This window comes from Leuciscus leuciscus, assembly GCF_965113295.1.
Source record: "Leuciscus leuciscus genome assembly, chromosome: 17".
Lineage (NCBI taxonomy): Eukaryota > Metazoa > Chordata > Actinopteri > Cypriniformes > Leuciscidae > Leuciscus > Leuciscus leuciscus.
In genome coordinates, this window is record NC_138741.1 from 29183513 (window position 1) to 29195572 (window position 12060).

Consider the following 12060-nt stretch of genomic DNA (forward strand, 5'->3'; position numbering starts at 1 on the left):
CTACATATTCTACATGTACTCTCATGGTTTACATAAGCGTCTGCACTTTGACATATTTGCACACCTATCATATATATATATATATATATATATATATATATACACACTAATATATTTCTCATACATGTAATTATTGTGAATTTATTCTTATTTTATTTTATGCTTTTAATTTACTCTTTGTATTTGTACCTGTATTTGGATTTACTGCTGTAGAATGCCTGAGCCTCACAATAAGCATTTCTGTGTACAAACTGTCACTGACATCTGGTGCATGTTACAAATAAACTTGAAACTTGTAAACTTCTTATATATTCATTTATTTTACTTATAATTATAATTTATATGTTATTTAATCTTTTTTTAAAGTCCTCCTGTGGTGAAAATCAAGTTTTTAATGTAGTTCATATGTCTATGTGGTGTTTTTAATATGCTTTAAGACAATCCATGTACAAATTCACAAGTCAACACCATTGCGGAGTATTTTCTCCTTAAAAACTGCAGTGAACCAAAAAAACACGGTGGGTGTAGAGTTACATTCAAGCTATTTTAATGCATGACAAAAAATGTAAATATCATTTTTGGTGATCAAATGTTAGTTTTAAGGGACAAAATGATTGACAACAGTGGGACTTCAAGTTAAAGTATGGAAAGTGTTATTAACATAACATTTATTAGGTGAAAAATCCACCGAACAACCCAATATTGACTAACAAGTGTAGTTCCTTGTGTTTAGAGCTGATTTCTGATTCTTTAAATATGATTTTTTCAATTAAAAGTACTTTTGACTGCTGGAAATTGTGAAAAGTGAAATCACATGTCCAGAAATAAAGGAGGTTTTAATATAGATTGTGTGATGGTTTGACAACACTAGACTTTAACACAACTGTAGGCTAGTCAATTAACTTTGGATATAAAAAAGAATAAAAAGAAATGGTTTAATTATGATTATTTTGTTAATCGATTAATCTGTTGGTTATTTCTTCGATTAATCAATAAATCAGATGAAATGTATTAAAAATAATATTTTTGGAAAATAATTAATTTGAATAAATGTACGAAATTATACCAAAACCTGTTCTTTGTTGTCCTCCAAACAGCGTGCAATTTAAAGGCAACAAATATAGTGAATGTATCTATGTAGACTATGCATAATTAAACATTATTCAATTATTTTCATTATCAATTTGATTGATTAGTTGTTGCAGCACTATTACTAACCCTAACATGCTTATTTTTTTGGAGATTATGTGCAAGTGTTGCATGTGCTGTATATGTGCAGTCAGTAAAGTTCAGGGTGGGTTGGTAATGGTTTGTAACTGCACTGTAGGACTGCTGAAAAGAGCGCTTGTTGGAGGGAGGGCTTGTGGGGAAAAATTCATGTAATTATGGGACTTTTACAAAAGATAGTCTGTCTGTTATAACTTCCTTTTGTATATTCACAGTGCCGAAAGTGACTTCCACATTCACTGCCACAGGATGCAGATCAGCGTTTATCTGTACGCTCTCATCGCCTGTAGTGGATTAACCCTTTCAGCACTAGAGAATGGCAGTGATGCGCCTCCACTCCTCCTGGTGTCTTTCGATGGCTTTCGAGCAGACTATCTAAACAAATACCCATTTCCCAATCTCGAAAGGTTCTTCTCCGATGGTGTCCTTGTACGTGAGCTAACCAATGTGTTCACGACCAAAACCTTTCCCAATCATTACAGTCTCGTCACAGGGCTGTACGCGGAGAGCCATGGGATGCTTGCCAGTATTATGTATGACCCAGTGTCGAAAAAGCATTTCTCTATTCAAAATGACAGTGACCCTTTGTGGTGGGACGAAGCCATTCCCATCTGGGTGTCGGTGGAGGAGAATGGCTACAGGGCGGCATCTGCTATGTGGCCGGGAACAGATGTATATATTCATAACCACACATTAAAATACGCATTTAAATATGACTCAAAGGTGAGCTTCCAAGCAAGGCTGGGAAACCTCACAAAGTGGATGACGGAGGACAGATCTGTTAAGTTTGCCGCTCTATACTGGGAAGAACCGGACAGGAGCGGCCACAAGTATGGCCCGGAGAACACCACTGAGATGGAAAAGGCTTTGAGAGAGGTGGATAGTCACATAGGTTTTCTGATGGAGCAGCTCAACAAAACGGGATTATGGGGGAAAATAAATGTTATCATCACTAGCGATCATGGTATGACCCAGTGTTCTCAAGAGCGTCTTATTGAACTGGATAAATGCATCAGTCCGAGCAGCTATACAGTAGTGGATCTCACTCCTGTGGCTGCCATCATTCCTTTGGAAGGTAATATTTGTCATTGATACTCCATTTAAATCAATTTTTAATTAAAAAAGTCTGACACCATGAACAGTGATGTATATAAATATGCACTGCCCGGTCAAAAAAATCTGTTTGGATTTAAATAGGCAAATGCTTCTTAAGAGTCTATGACTGGATCATTATTGCAGTGATTATTATGTTTCTATCATGTTATATGTTTGGCAGCAGTTCTTCTAAACCTAATTGATGGAGTGTGTAGCTTTTCATTTCTTAAACAACCATGTAGGAAGACACATCATGGCCATATTCCAGGATGACGATGTCAAGATTCATCAGACTCAAACTGTTAAAGAATGGTTGGGTGGAGCATGAAGAATCATTTTCACACATGAATTAGTGGAAATAATGTTGATGGAACCTCTTGATGGAAATAAATGTTGTGAAAATTACGTTGTCAAAACAATTCCAGTTCACGTGGCTACGAGTAAGCGATAAATAATTCTGTATTATACACTTTTAAGGCCAGATAAGTAATTTGTTGGTCAATTTGTACAGAAAGACTACACGCCTGCGCACATATATATTCAAACGCGCATATCTATAGACTAAACACGTAATGCGTATGTGCACGCCATCAGTGTTTTCAGAGGTTTGCGTTTTTGCAAATTAATTAATTTAAACTAAATTAATAATTGATGATCTTTGCAACAAAAGTGAGTCAATCAAAACTAACTTTAGCTGGACAATAACTTTATTCTAGAGCTGCTGTAAAGCAAAAACAATATCTGTTACTGTAATTTCCTATTATCACTTTAAAGCTGCTTTGAAACAATCTATATTGTTAAAAAGCACTATATAAATGAAGGTGACTTGACTTGATATTTTTCCATCAGGATTTTTGGTCAAGATCTTGTATTGAGAGTGCAAGAGTCCAGCACTCTGTAAAGTCTCCTCCAGCACATCCCAAAGACTTTCAATGAATTTAAGGTCTGGACTCAGAAGTGCCAATTCATGTGTGAAAATGATTCTTCATGCTCCTCCCAACCATTTTTTCACAGTTTGAGCCTGATGAATCTTCGCTTTGTCAGCTACACACTTCATCAATCTTGACATTGTTATCCTGGAATTTGGCCATGATGTGTCTTCCTACATGGTTGTTTAAGAAATTAAAAGAGACACACTCCATCACACTCTGTCTACAAAAAACCTTCCTTCCTTCTGTATGGAGGCCAATCCGTGTCAAATCAACCAAATTTTGAAAACTTCCCAGGCTCAAATTTTTGACGTTGTTAATATTTTTTTTCTCTGAAGAAAGGCAAACATAATGATTTGGTTAAAGTCAAAATACTAAATGTTACGGATGAATATTACATTTTTACACAGCTTGCCTGTAACCCATGAAGAATTAAAGATATCTTAATATTATTTTAGATTTTGCTTCCTAAACATGTACTGTATTTTGGTACAGTATCTAAGGCCCTATATGGTTCAATCCCAAATATATGGGAATCTCTATGTGGCTGTAAGAGTAAATTGTGCACATTTTCAGTGGTCAAAAACCAAATGTGGGCCACTTTGCACACAGCTGGTACTTTTTCTCTTGAAGGGGAATGCCTGAGGAACAAATAATGTTGAAACTAGAAATGTATCTCATTTCCTTGTCAAAACAATTGCATAGAACATACCAGACTGAGTTCCAAATTTAAATTTTTTTTTTCAAAGTTTGCGTTAAAAAAAAGGAACAAAATGAATGTTTAAGCCGGGGACCTCTATAGGAATACCACTTTATTTTATTCTAATTTAATTTAAAGGTGCTCTAAGTGATGTCACGCGTTTTTTTAGGCCAAAATATTTTTTGTCACATACAGCAAACATCTCCTCACCATCCGCTAGCTGCCTGTCCCCTGAACACACTGTAAAAAAACGCGGTCTCTCTAGACACCACAGGCTCCACAAACAGCAACAAAAACAAACTGGGCTCACCCGCACCACGAAAACATAAAAAACTGTTCCAGCCAATAACTGACAAGAATGATTTGGGGGTGGGGTTTGGGGGGTTAGTGCAGATGAGGAGGAGGGAGGGTCTAGCTAGCCTCCGTTTTGTTTGATAATACTTCGAACGTCAACAAGAAGTGACATCACCCAACATCACTTAGAGCACCTTTAAACTTTTTTATTTATGCTAATTGGATTACTTTTGCTATTCATTTTGCCATTCACACACACACACACACATTTTTATATATATATATATATATATATATATATATATATAAACACCCTTATCTATCTATCTATCTATCTATCTATCTATCTATCTATCTATCTATCTATCTATCTATCTATCTATCCTCAGAATCCTCCCTTCTAAAATCAGCACAGAAAATGTGAAAAAGTCTACAGATTCCACCTGGATTTGCATTTTTCCCTCTTATTTATTTTTTCATTTATTTACAGATAATTCCACCGTATACAAAAACCTGTCCATTTGTCACGATCACATGAAGGCGTACCTGAAGGATGATGTTCCTGACAGGCTGCACTATAAAAACAACGTAAGGATTCAGCCAATCATTTTGGTGGCAGATGAAGGCTGGACGATTGTCAAAAATGGCAAACTCCCACGATGTAAGTGTTCCTTGAAAGCAGTTAGTCATTTTTAAGGTTACATTTGCCTTGAAAGTCCATGTTAAAAATATTTCCTATTTAATTCTTTAAAAAATAATGAATTAATGTGTTTTGCAAAGGCAAGCATCACTTATTGCATTATTATTGTGGCAAGTTTGCGTTGACACCCTATTATGCCATTTTAAATGATTCTAATTTTGTTTCGGAGGTCTCCTACAATAGGTTTCCAAGGTCAAAATACACTTTAATTTGCAAAAATACTGGGCATCACCTCTTTTCTCACAGTGTCTGAAACGGTCGATAAAGGATCCAGTCTCTCTAAAACCCCTAATTTCCGAAAGCCTCCTCTGCTCTGATTGGTCAGAGGGCCCAGTCTGTTGTGACTGGTCTACCGCTTACAGCATGTGTCAGAAATGAAAAACACATTACCTTGTCTGAATTTTAGCTCTTCCTCAGCACTTGTGTACACAATGATATGAAAAGTAACAATGGTGGCGGTTTTAACGTATAAATTTGAGCGCGAGTCCTCATCCTTTGGAAGTGCATCAAAGTGGATTTGCTTTCGCAGGCCAGAACACAGCGTCTTCTCGACATGTCGACAACACAAAACCAACTCTTCCAGTTTCAGCTACAACTACAGCGTAAGGGTCAAAATAGACATTGTTTGAGGGCAGCCATTGAAGACCATAGGCTGGCATTATGCAAATGTGTTATAAATCTATGTTGGTTCGAGCAGGAAGCAAGACTATAATTGCTGACGACTCGTTTCAGGCGGTTCAGAATCGGTTCTTTCTTTTGAGAGACAATGGCTGTGTTGTTAATCACCCCCTATACTCTCACTCACTATTCCCTACATTACTCCACTAATATAGTCCACTTGAAGGAGGGAACGAAAACAAGTGATCGAATTCGGACACTGAGTGTGCCGGAAGGACTTCCGCTTTTGCATAGTTTGTGCTGTTTAATACTGCAATCATTTGAAACTTAGCAAACTGGCAGCTCCAGTAGTAATGAAAAGATCTATCTTGAACTCTGTCATGGAAACTAGCATGTTTACTTTCCTGTAGCTCAAACAGTAGAGCGTTGGCGCTTGCAACGCAAAGGTCATGGGTTCGATTCCCAGGGAAAGCAAGAACTGATAAGAATGTAAATGTACACCTTGAAATGCAGTGTAAGTTGCTTTGGATAAAAGCATCTACCAAATGCATAAATGTAAATCTTAAAGGAGAAGTTCACTTTTAAAAAAACTTTTGCTGATAATTTACTCACCCCCATGTCATCCAAGATGTCCATGTCTTTCTTTCTTCAGTCGAAAAGAAATTAAGGTTTTTGATGAAAACATTCCAGGATTTTTTCACATATTATGGATTCCATTGGGACCCAAACGGTTCAAGGTCCAAATGACAGTTTCATTGCCGCTTCAAAGGGCTTTAAACGATACCAGACGATGAATAAGGGTCTTATCTAGCGAAACGATCGGTCATTTCAAAAATAAAATAAAAAGTTGACGTTTTATAAGCACAAATGTTCGGCTTGCTCTGTTCTGTGATGCGCGTTCGTGACGTCACGTAATACGCAATTACGTTGAAAAGGTCACGCTTGAAAAATTGAAGAAAATGTTCTTTTTGGCTTTTTAATATTAAAACACTCAGGATGCGCACACGAAATGGGCATTTTAAACGATAAACTGACACAAATACATTTGAAAATGTTTATATGGTCCTCCTTCCGCACATTTGTAAACACATCAAACTTGACCTTTTCAACGTAATTGCGTATTACGTGACGTCACGAACGCGCATCACAGAACAGAGCAAGGCGAACATTTGTGCTTATAAAACGTCAACTTTTTATTTTATTTTTGAAATGACCGATCGTTTCGCTAGATAAGACCCTTATTCATCGTCTGGTATCGTTTAAAGCCCTTTGAAGCGGCAATGAAACTGTCATTTGGACCTTGAACCGTTTGGGTCCCAATGGAATCCATAATATGTGGAAAAATCCTGGAATGTTTTCATCAAAAACCTTAATTTCTTTTCGACTGAAGAAAGAAAGACATGGACATCTTGGATGACATGGGGGTGAGTAAATTATCAGCAAAAGTTTTTTCAAAAGTGAACTTCTCCTTTAAGGAAACAATTTAATAATCAATTTCAAAGGAATTTTTACCTGAATGATATTACGCTGTAGCCACATTGGACCAGCGGTTTGGAAAGCGGGTAACACTTTACAATAAGATTTATTAGTTTAACTACCTTAGTTAACAATACATCTACAGCATTTATTAATCTTAGTTAATATTAATGTGAACATTAGTTAATGCACTGTGAACTAACATGAAAAAACAATGAAAATACAGCTGTATTTTTATTAACTAACATTAACAAAGATTAATAAATACTATAACAAATGTTTTGCTCATTGTTAGTTCATGTTAATGCATTAACTAATGTTAACTAATGAACCTTATTGTAAAGTGTTACCGTAAATTGATGGATAGATGATTCAGGGAATTTATTCTGCGCGACCGTCACAGTGCATTATGGGTATTCTCTAGACATTAACGACATCAGTTGTACACTACACTCGTTATTGTGGTGCATTGTGGGATTGAATGAGTGCCCTCGATAATGTCCACTTTGGTTTCGGACACCACCACAAATGGCCGTCCCCTGCAATAGTGCCGGTATGTAAGGGTATAGGGGACGATTTCGGACACAGCCAATAACTCCATTTATTGTGCACTCTGATCTTTGAAACTTTTACATTCACAAACTGCTATATTACACACTAGATAAAAGGTAATATCTGAAAAAGCACAATAGGGGCACTTTAAGTGTTTTTCATCTGTTTCTTGTCTTTTGCAGTGGGCGATCATGGCTATGACAATACGCTTCCCAGCATGCACCCCTTCCTGGCCGCCCATGGGCCCGCGTTCCGTAAAGGCTACAAGATGTCGAGCTTTAACAGCGTGGATCTCTACCCACTCATGTGCCACCTCATTGGCATCTCTCCAAAGGCCAACAACGGCAGCTTCGCTCACGTGCGTTGTGCGCTAGTCAACGAGCAGTGCGGAGAGCTAGCATTAGCGGTGGGCATCGTCATTGGTGTTTTAATAATCCTGACCATCTTCACCTGCCTATTCAAGCTGATGAAGAACAGAGATGCCTCGTCTTCACGTCCATTCGCCCGCTTGGAGTTAGATGACGACGACGCTGATGATGAACCTTTACTTGAATGAAGTGTTATATGCAAAATGTTAAAGGAACAGTTCACCCACACATGGAAAAATTCTACCATACTTGGGAAAACATGAGGTTGAGTAAATGATGACTGCCTTTTTTTATTTTCAGGTGAACTGTTCCTTTAAATACTGAAATTGTGCAGAGATGACAATCATATCGAAACTGTAAGGGAGAAATTGAACTCTTGTAGAACCTGTAAAATACACTGTAGGCACAATAAGGAGTAGTCATCATTAGTACTAAACAACATGACAAAACATGTCTTCAACATCGGCTGTTGAGCTAGAAATACTTTAGTTTTAAAGTGTTTAGTGCCTCGTTCTTAACCAGGTTATGAGATCTCTGGCCAACACCAATATTTACAAAAAAACTAAATATATTTCGAATGTGTTAGATAATGTCCTAACACGCACAAGCATGCTGTCGTCACGTTTGACACCGATTTCGGAATGATTCAATAGTGCAACTTCCAATAATGCTTTTTTTTGCATTATCTTAAGCATATAAATGTTGCTTTATAACTATGCATATTATATGCTACCAGTCAGGTTACTGAGGTACTCCATGGTTTATACTCTTGAAATGTTCTGCACTTCCCAAAAGCATCGTAAGCCTACAGTAAGTAGACCATAGGGTGTAATGCAATGGTTTCTGTGATCTCCTTAGGCTTACCATGCTTTTAAGAAATGCAGAACATAAGCAATAATAATTATGAACTAGCTATGGTCTGTCTTTGTCTTTTGTGTGTGTGTTTAAAGGGATAGGGTATTCACCCTCAAGTTGTCCCAAATCTGCACGAGTTTTTCTTCTGTTGAACACAAAAGAAGATATTTTGAAGAATGATGGTGACCAGACAGTTGACAGTAGCCATTGTATAAAAAGGAGTCCATCAACTGTCCGGTCACCAACGTTCTTTAAAATATCTTCTTTTGTGTTCAACAGAAGAAAGAAACTCATAAAGGTTTGGAACAACATAAGGGTGAGTAAATGATGACAGAATTGTCATTTTTGGGTGAACTATCCTTTTAAGGTTTGTAAACAAGATACTGAGGTTACTTGAAAATGCCCATACTGATATTGCTGATATTGAAACTTTATTTATTAAGCCAAGTTACATCTGTTTTTGCATGCCAGGGAATACACAACCAGCTCAATTTGAATATTTATTTCTTTTTTTAGCAGTTGCTCTATCTTTTTTTCTTTGCACAAGAGACACATTTAGGTCAAATGCAACTAGATCTCAGTGTTGCTCTGTCTATAAAGGAATGATCAGTCTCACATTTGTTCATGAATCCCTACTGAGGAATATTTCTGTAGGGTTTAAGAGGGCTTTTTACCTGAAGATCGAATGTTTTCTTGTAAAGTAGAATAATCTTGAGCATTGTTGAATATTTCTCAGAGATTGTTGTATGTGTGTAAATACATTGTAAAGTTTGTTTTGCTTGTTGCACTATAATCTGTGTGTTCAGATTTGGGGGAAGGGAATCCGCTGCTGCTTTAAAAATGATTTCATGCTTCAAAATGAGTGAGTTTTTTATTTAAGAGATTTTATTTTTCCTGTTTAGTTAGTTGTTCCTTTTTAAATGGCGTTGCTCATTTTAGTGGAAAATAGCTAAAGGATATTGCTTTATAATTTGTGATTTTGATTTAATGCTGGTTTTAATACTGTTAAAATGACATTGTTATTTTTTTCCAAGGCTCGTCATTTCATAAAACTATTTCGTGCTGTTTTGTCTGTACATTTAGCAATGGTCAAAAATTATTTTTGAATCAGTCTTTAGTTACTGAAAAGGAAGGTTACTGAAACAAAGGAAATCAACATTGCTTGTGCTGTATTTGGCTGTCAAATATTTGTGGTCGTATGTTCAGAGTTTTCTGAATCTTTGTGAATCTATGCAAAGCAAGAAGTAAATGGAACATATTCTCACTCTCACAATGACGACATTTGTCATCAACATCAAATAAAATATCTATTTCAGATATTTAAAGAGTGTTATTTTTTTTGTGTGACTGTTATGGTGATCAGGTATGATGAGCAGTTCTTTGTAGATGTCAAGCAACCACTAGAGGTCTCACTTCATGTTATTGTACAACTACAGGTTACTGTACTCACTGTATATCATGACACTATTGTGAAGACAATCAGTTGACGTTTCAAGGTTTTTATGTACAGAATTGGCGTTAATTAATCAGCTGATACTTGCCTATTGGTAGATTATCAGCAATAATTATCAGTAATGCACTATCACCCTATATACTATATAAACACTACCATTCACAACTTTGGGGTCAAAAAAAAAAAAAAAAAAAGTTATGCTCATCAAGGCTACATTGATTAAAAAAAAAATCAAAAATACAGTGAAAATTGTAATATTGTGAAATATTATGGTTTAAAATAACAGTTTTTTCTACATCTAGCAAACTGTTTGCAGGCTTTCTTGTTAGCCAGCTTCAGAAGAGGCTTCCTTCTGGGACGACGGCCATGCAAACCAACTTGTTGCAGTGTGTGTTGTATGGTCTGAGCACTGATAAGCCGACCTTCCGCTTCTGCAACCTCTAAAGCAATGCTGGCAGGACTCATGAGTCTGTTTTTTGAAGCCAGCTTCTGCACCCGACACACAGCACGAGGACTCAACTTCTTTGATCAACCCTTTGCGAGGCCTGTTCCAAGTGGAACCCGTCTTGGAAAACCTCTGTGTGACCCTGGCCACTGTAACTCAGTTTCAGGGAGTTACCAATCTTCTTATAGCCTAGGCCATCTTTGTGGAGAGCAACCATTCTAATTCTCAAATCCTTAGAGCAGTGGTTCCCAAACCTGTCCTGGAGTACCCCCAACACTGCACATTTTCTTTGTCTCCCTAATCAAACACACCTGATTCAACTCATCAGCTCATTATCACATGGGTTAATGAGCTGATGAGTTTAATCAGGTGTGTTTGATTAGGGAGACAAAGAAAATGTGCAGTGTTGGGGGTACTCCAGGACAGGTCTGGGAACCACTGCCTTAGGCCCCATTTTCACGTACATGGTTATTTTGAAAAACGGAGACATTTCCCTTCAGTTGTGCCCCTCGTTTACACGCAAACGATTTCGCCTCTGAAAATGATTCTGCTATACAAGCAGCACATTGACTACTCTAAAATATATCCAAGTTTCATTTCTATAGTATTGTCCCTTGAGAAGATATACTAAAATGGTTGATTTTGTGAGATCCTGTAACATAATAATCACTGCAATAACTATCCAATCATAAACTCTTAAGCATTTAAATCCAAACAGCAACTTTTTTTTTTTTTTGGCCAGGCATTGTATGTAGTGTGTAATAGTGTGTATATATAGTCTTGTTAGAATTGTATAATCTGCGTAGTCTAATATGACGTACCACAAATACTTATCTGGTTAGTTGGTGTTGAATACAGAGCAACAGTTTAGTGTGTGACTGTTACTGTACAGTCCTGAGGTCAGTAATCATGTGTAAATGAGTGTTCAGGGAGGTTACAGCTCTATATTTAGAGAGAACTTACTGGAATGTTTTACCCATAACCCAGCCACACTAAACACCATCCGTTGAGAACCACCAGTTGATTATGAGCATTACTCAGAGACAGGGACTGACCCCTTAAAAATTACTAGGACACTTGTATGTCACAGTTAAAAATTTAAGAATGCCACTGCAGTGTGTTTGTCACCTAAACACCAGCTGATTCAAAGACATTGAGAAAAAAGTTATAAGGAACAAATAGCGTGGAGAAAACATTTTGTATGACTTAAAAGTACTGCGTTTTCCCACAGAATTGGGCCTCGTTGCTGAGGGTTGATTTTTACCCCCACGAGTAAAAGGTTAACATTGCATAAATGATATTTCACTAAAATGCTTGTATTGAAATATTTTACATTCTACCAGTGATA

General features: G+C 36.9%; 1 protein-coding gene across 1 annotated transcript in view; it reads left to right on the top strand.

Annotated features, from left to right (window-relative positions):
- LOC309479472 (chloride intracellular channel protein 5-like) overlaps positions 1-12060 on the top strand; it is a 28139-nt gene that overhangs the window by 570 nt on the left and 15509 nt on the right. Inside the window, exons 2-4 of the mRNA XM_082143654.1 lie at positions 1452-2302; positions 4736-4906; positions 7774-7997. Of these exons, the coding sequence (XP_081999780.1) occupies positions 1452-2302; positions 4736-4906; positions 7774-7997 (1246 nt within the window). The remainder of the gene's footprint in view (positions 1-1451; positions 2303-4735; positions 4907-7773; positions 7998-12060) is intronic.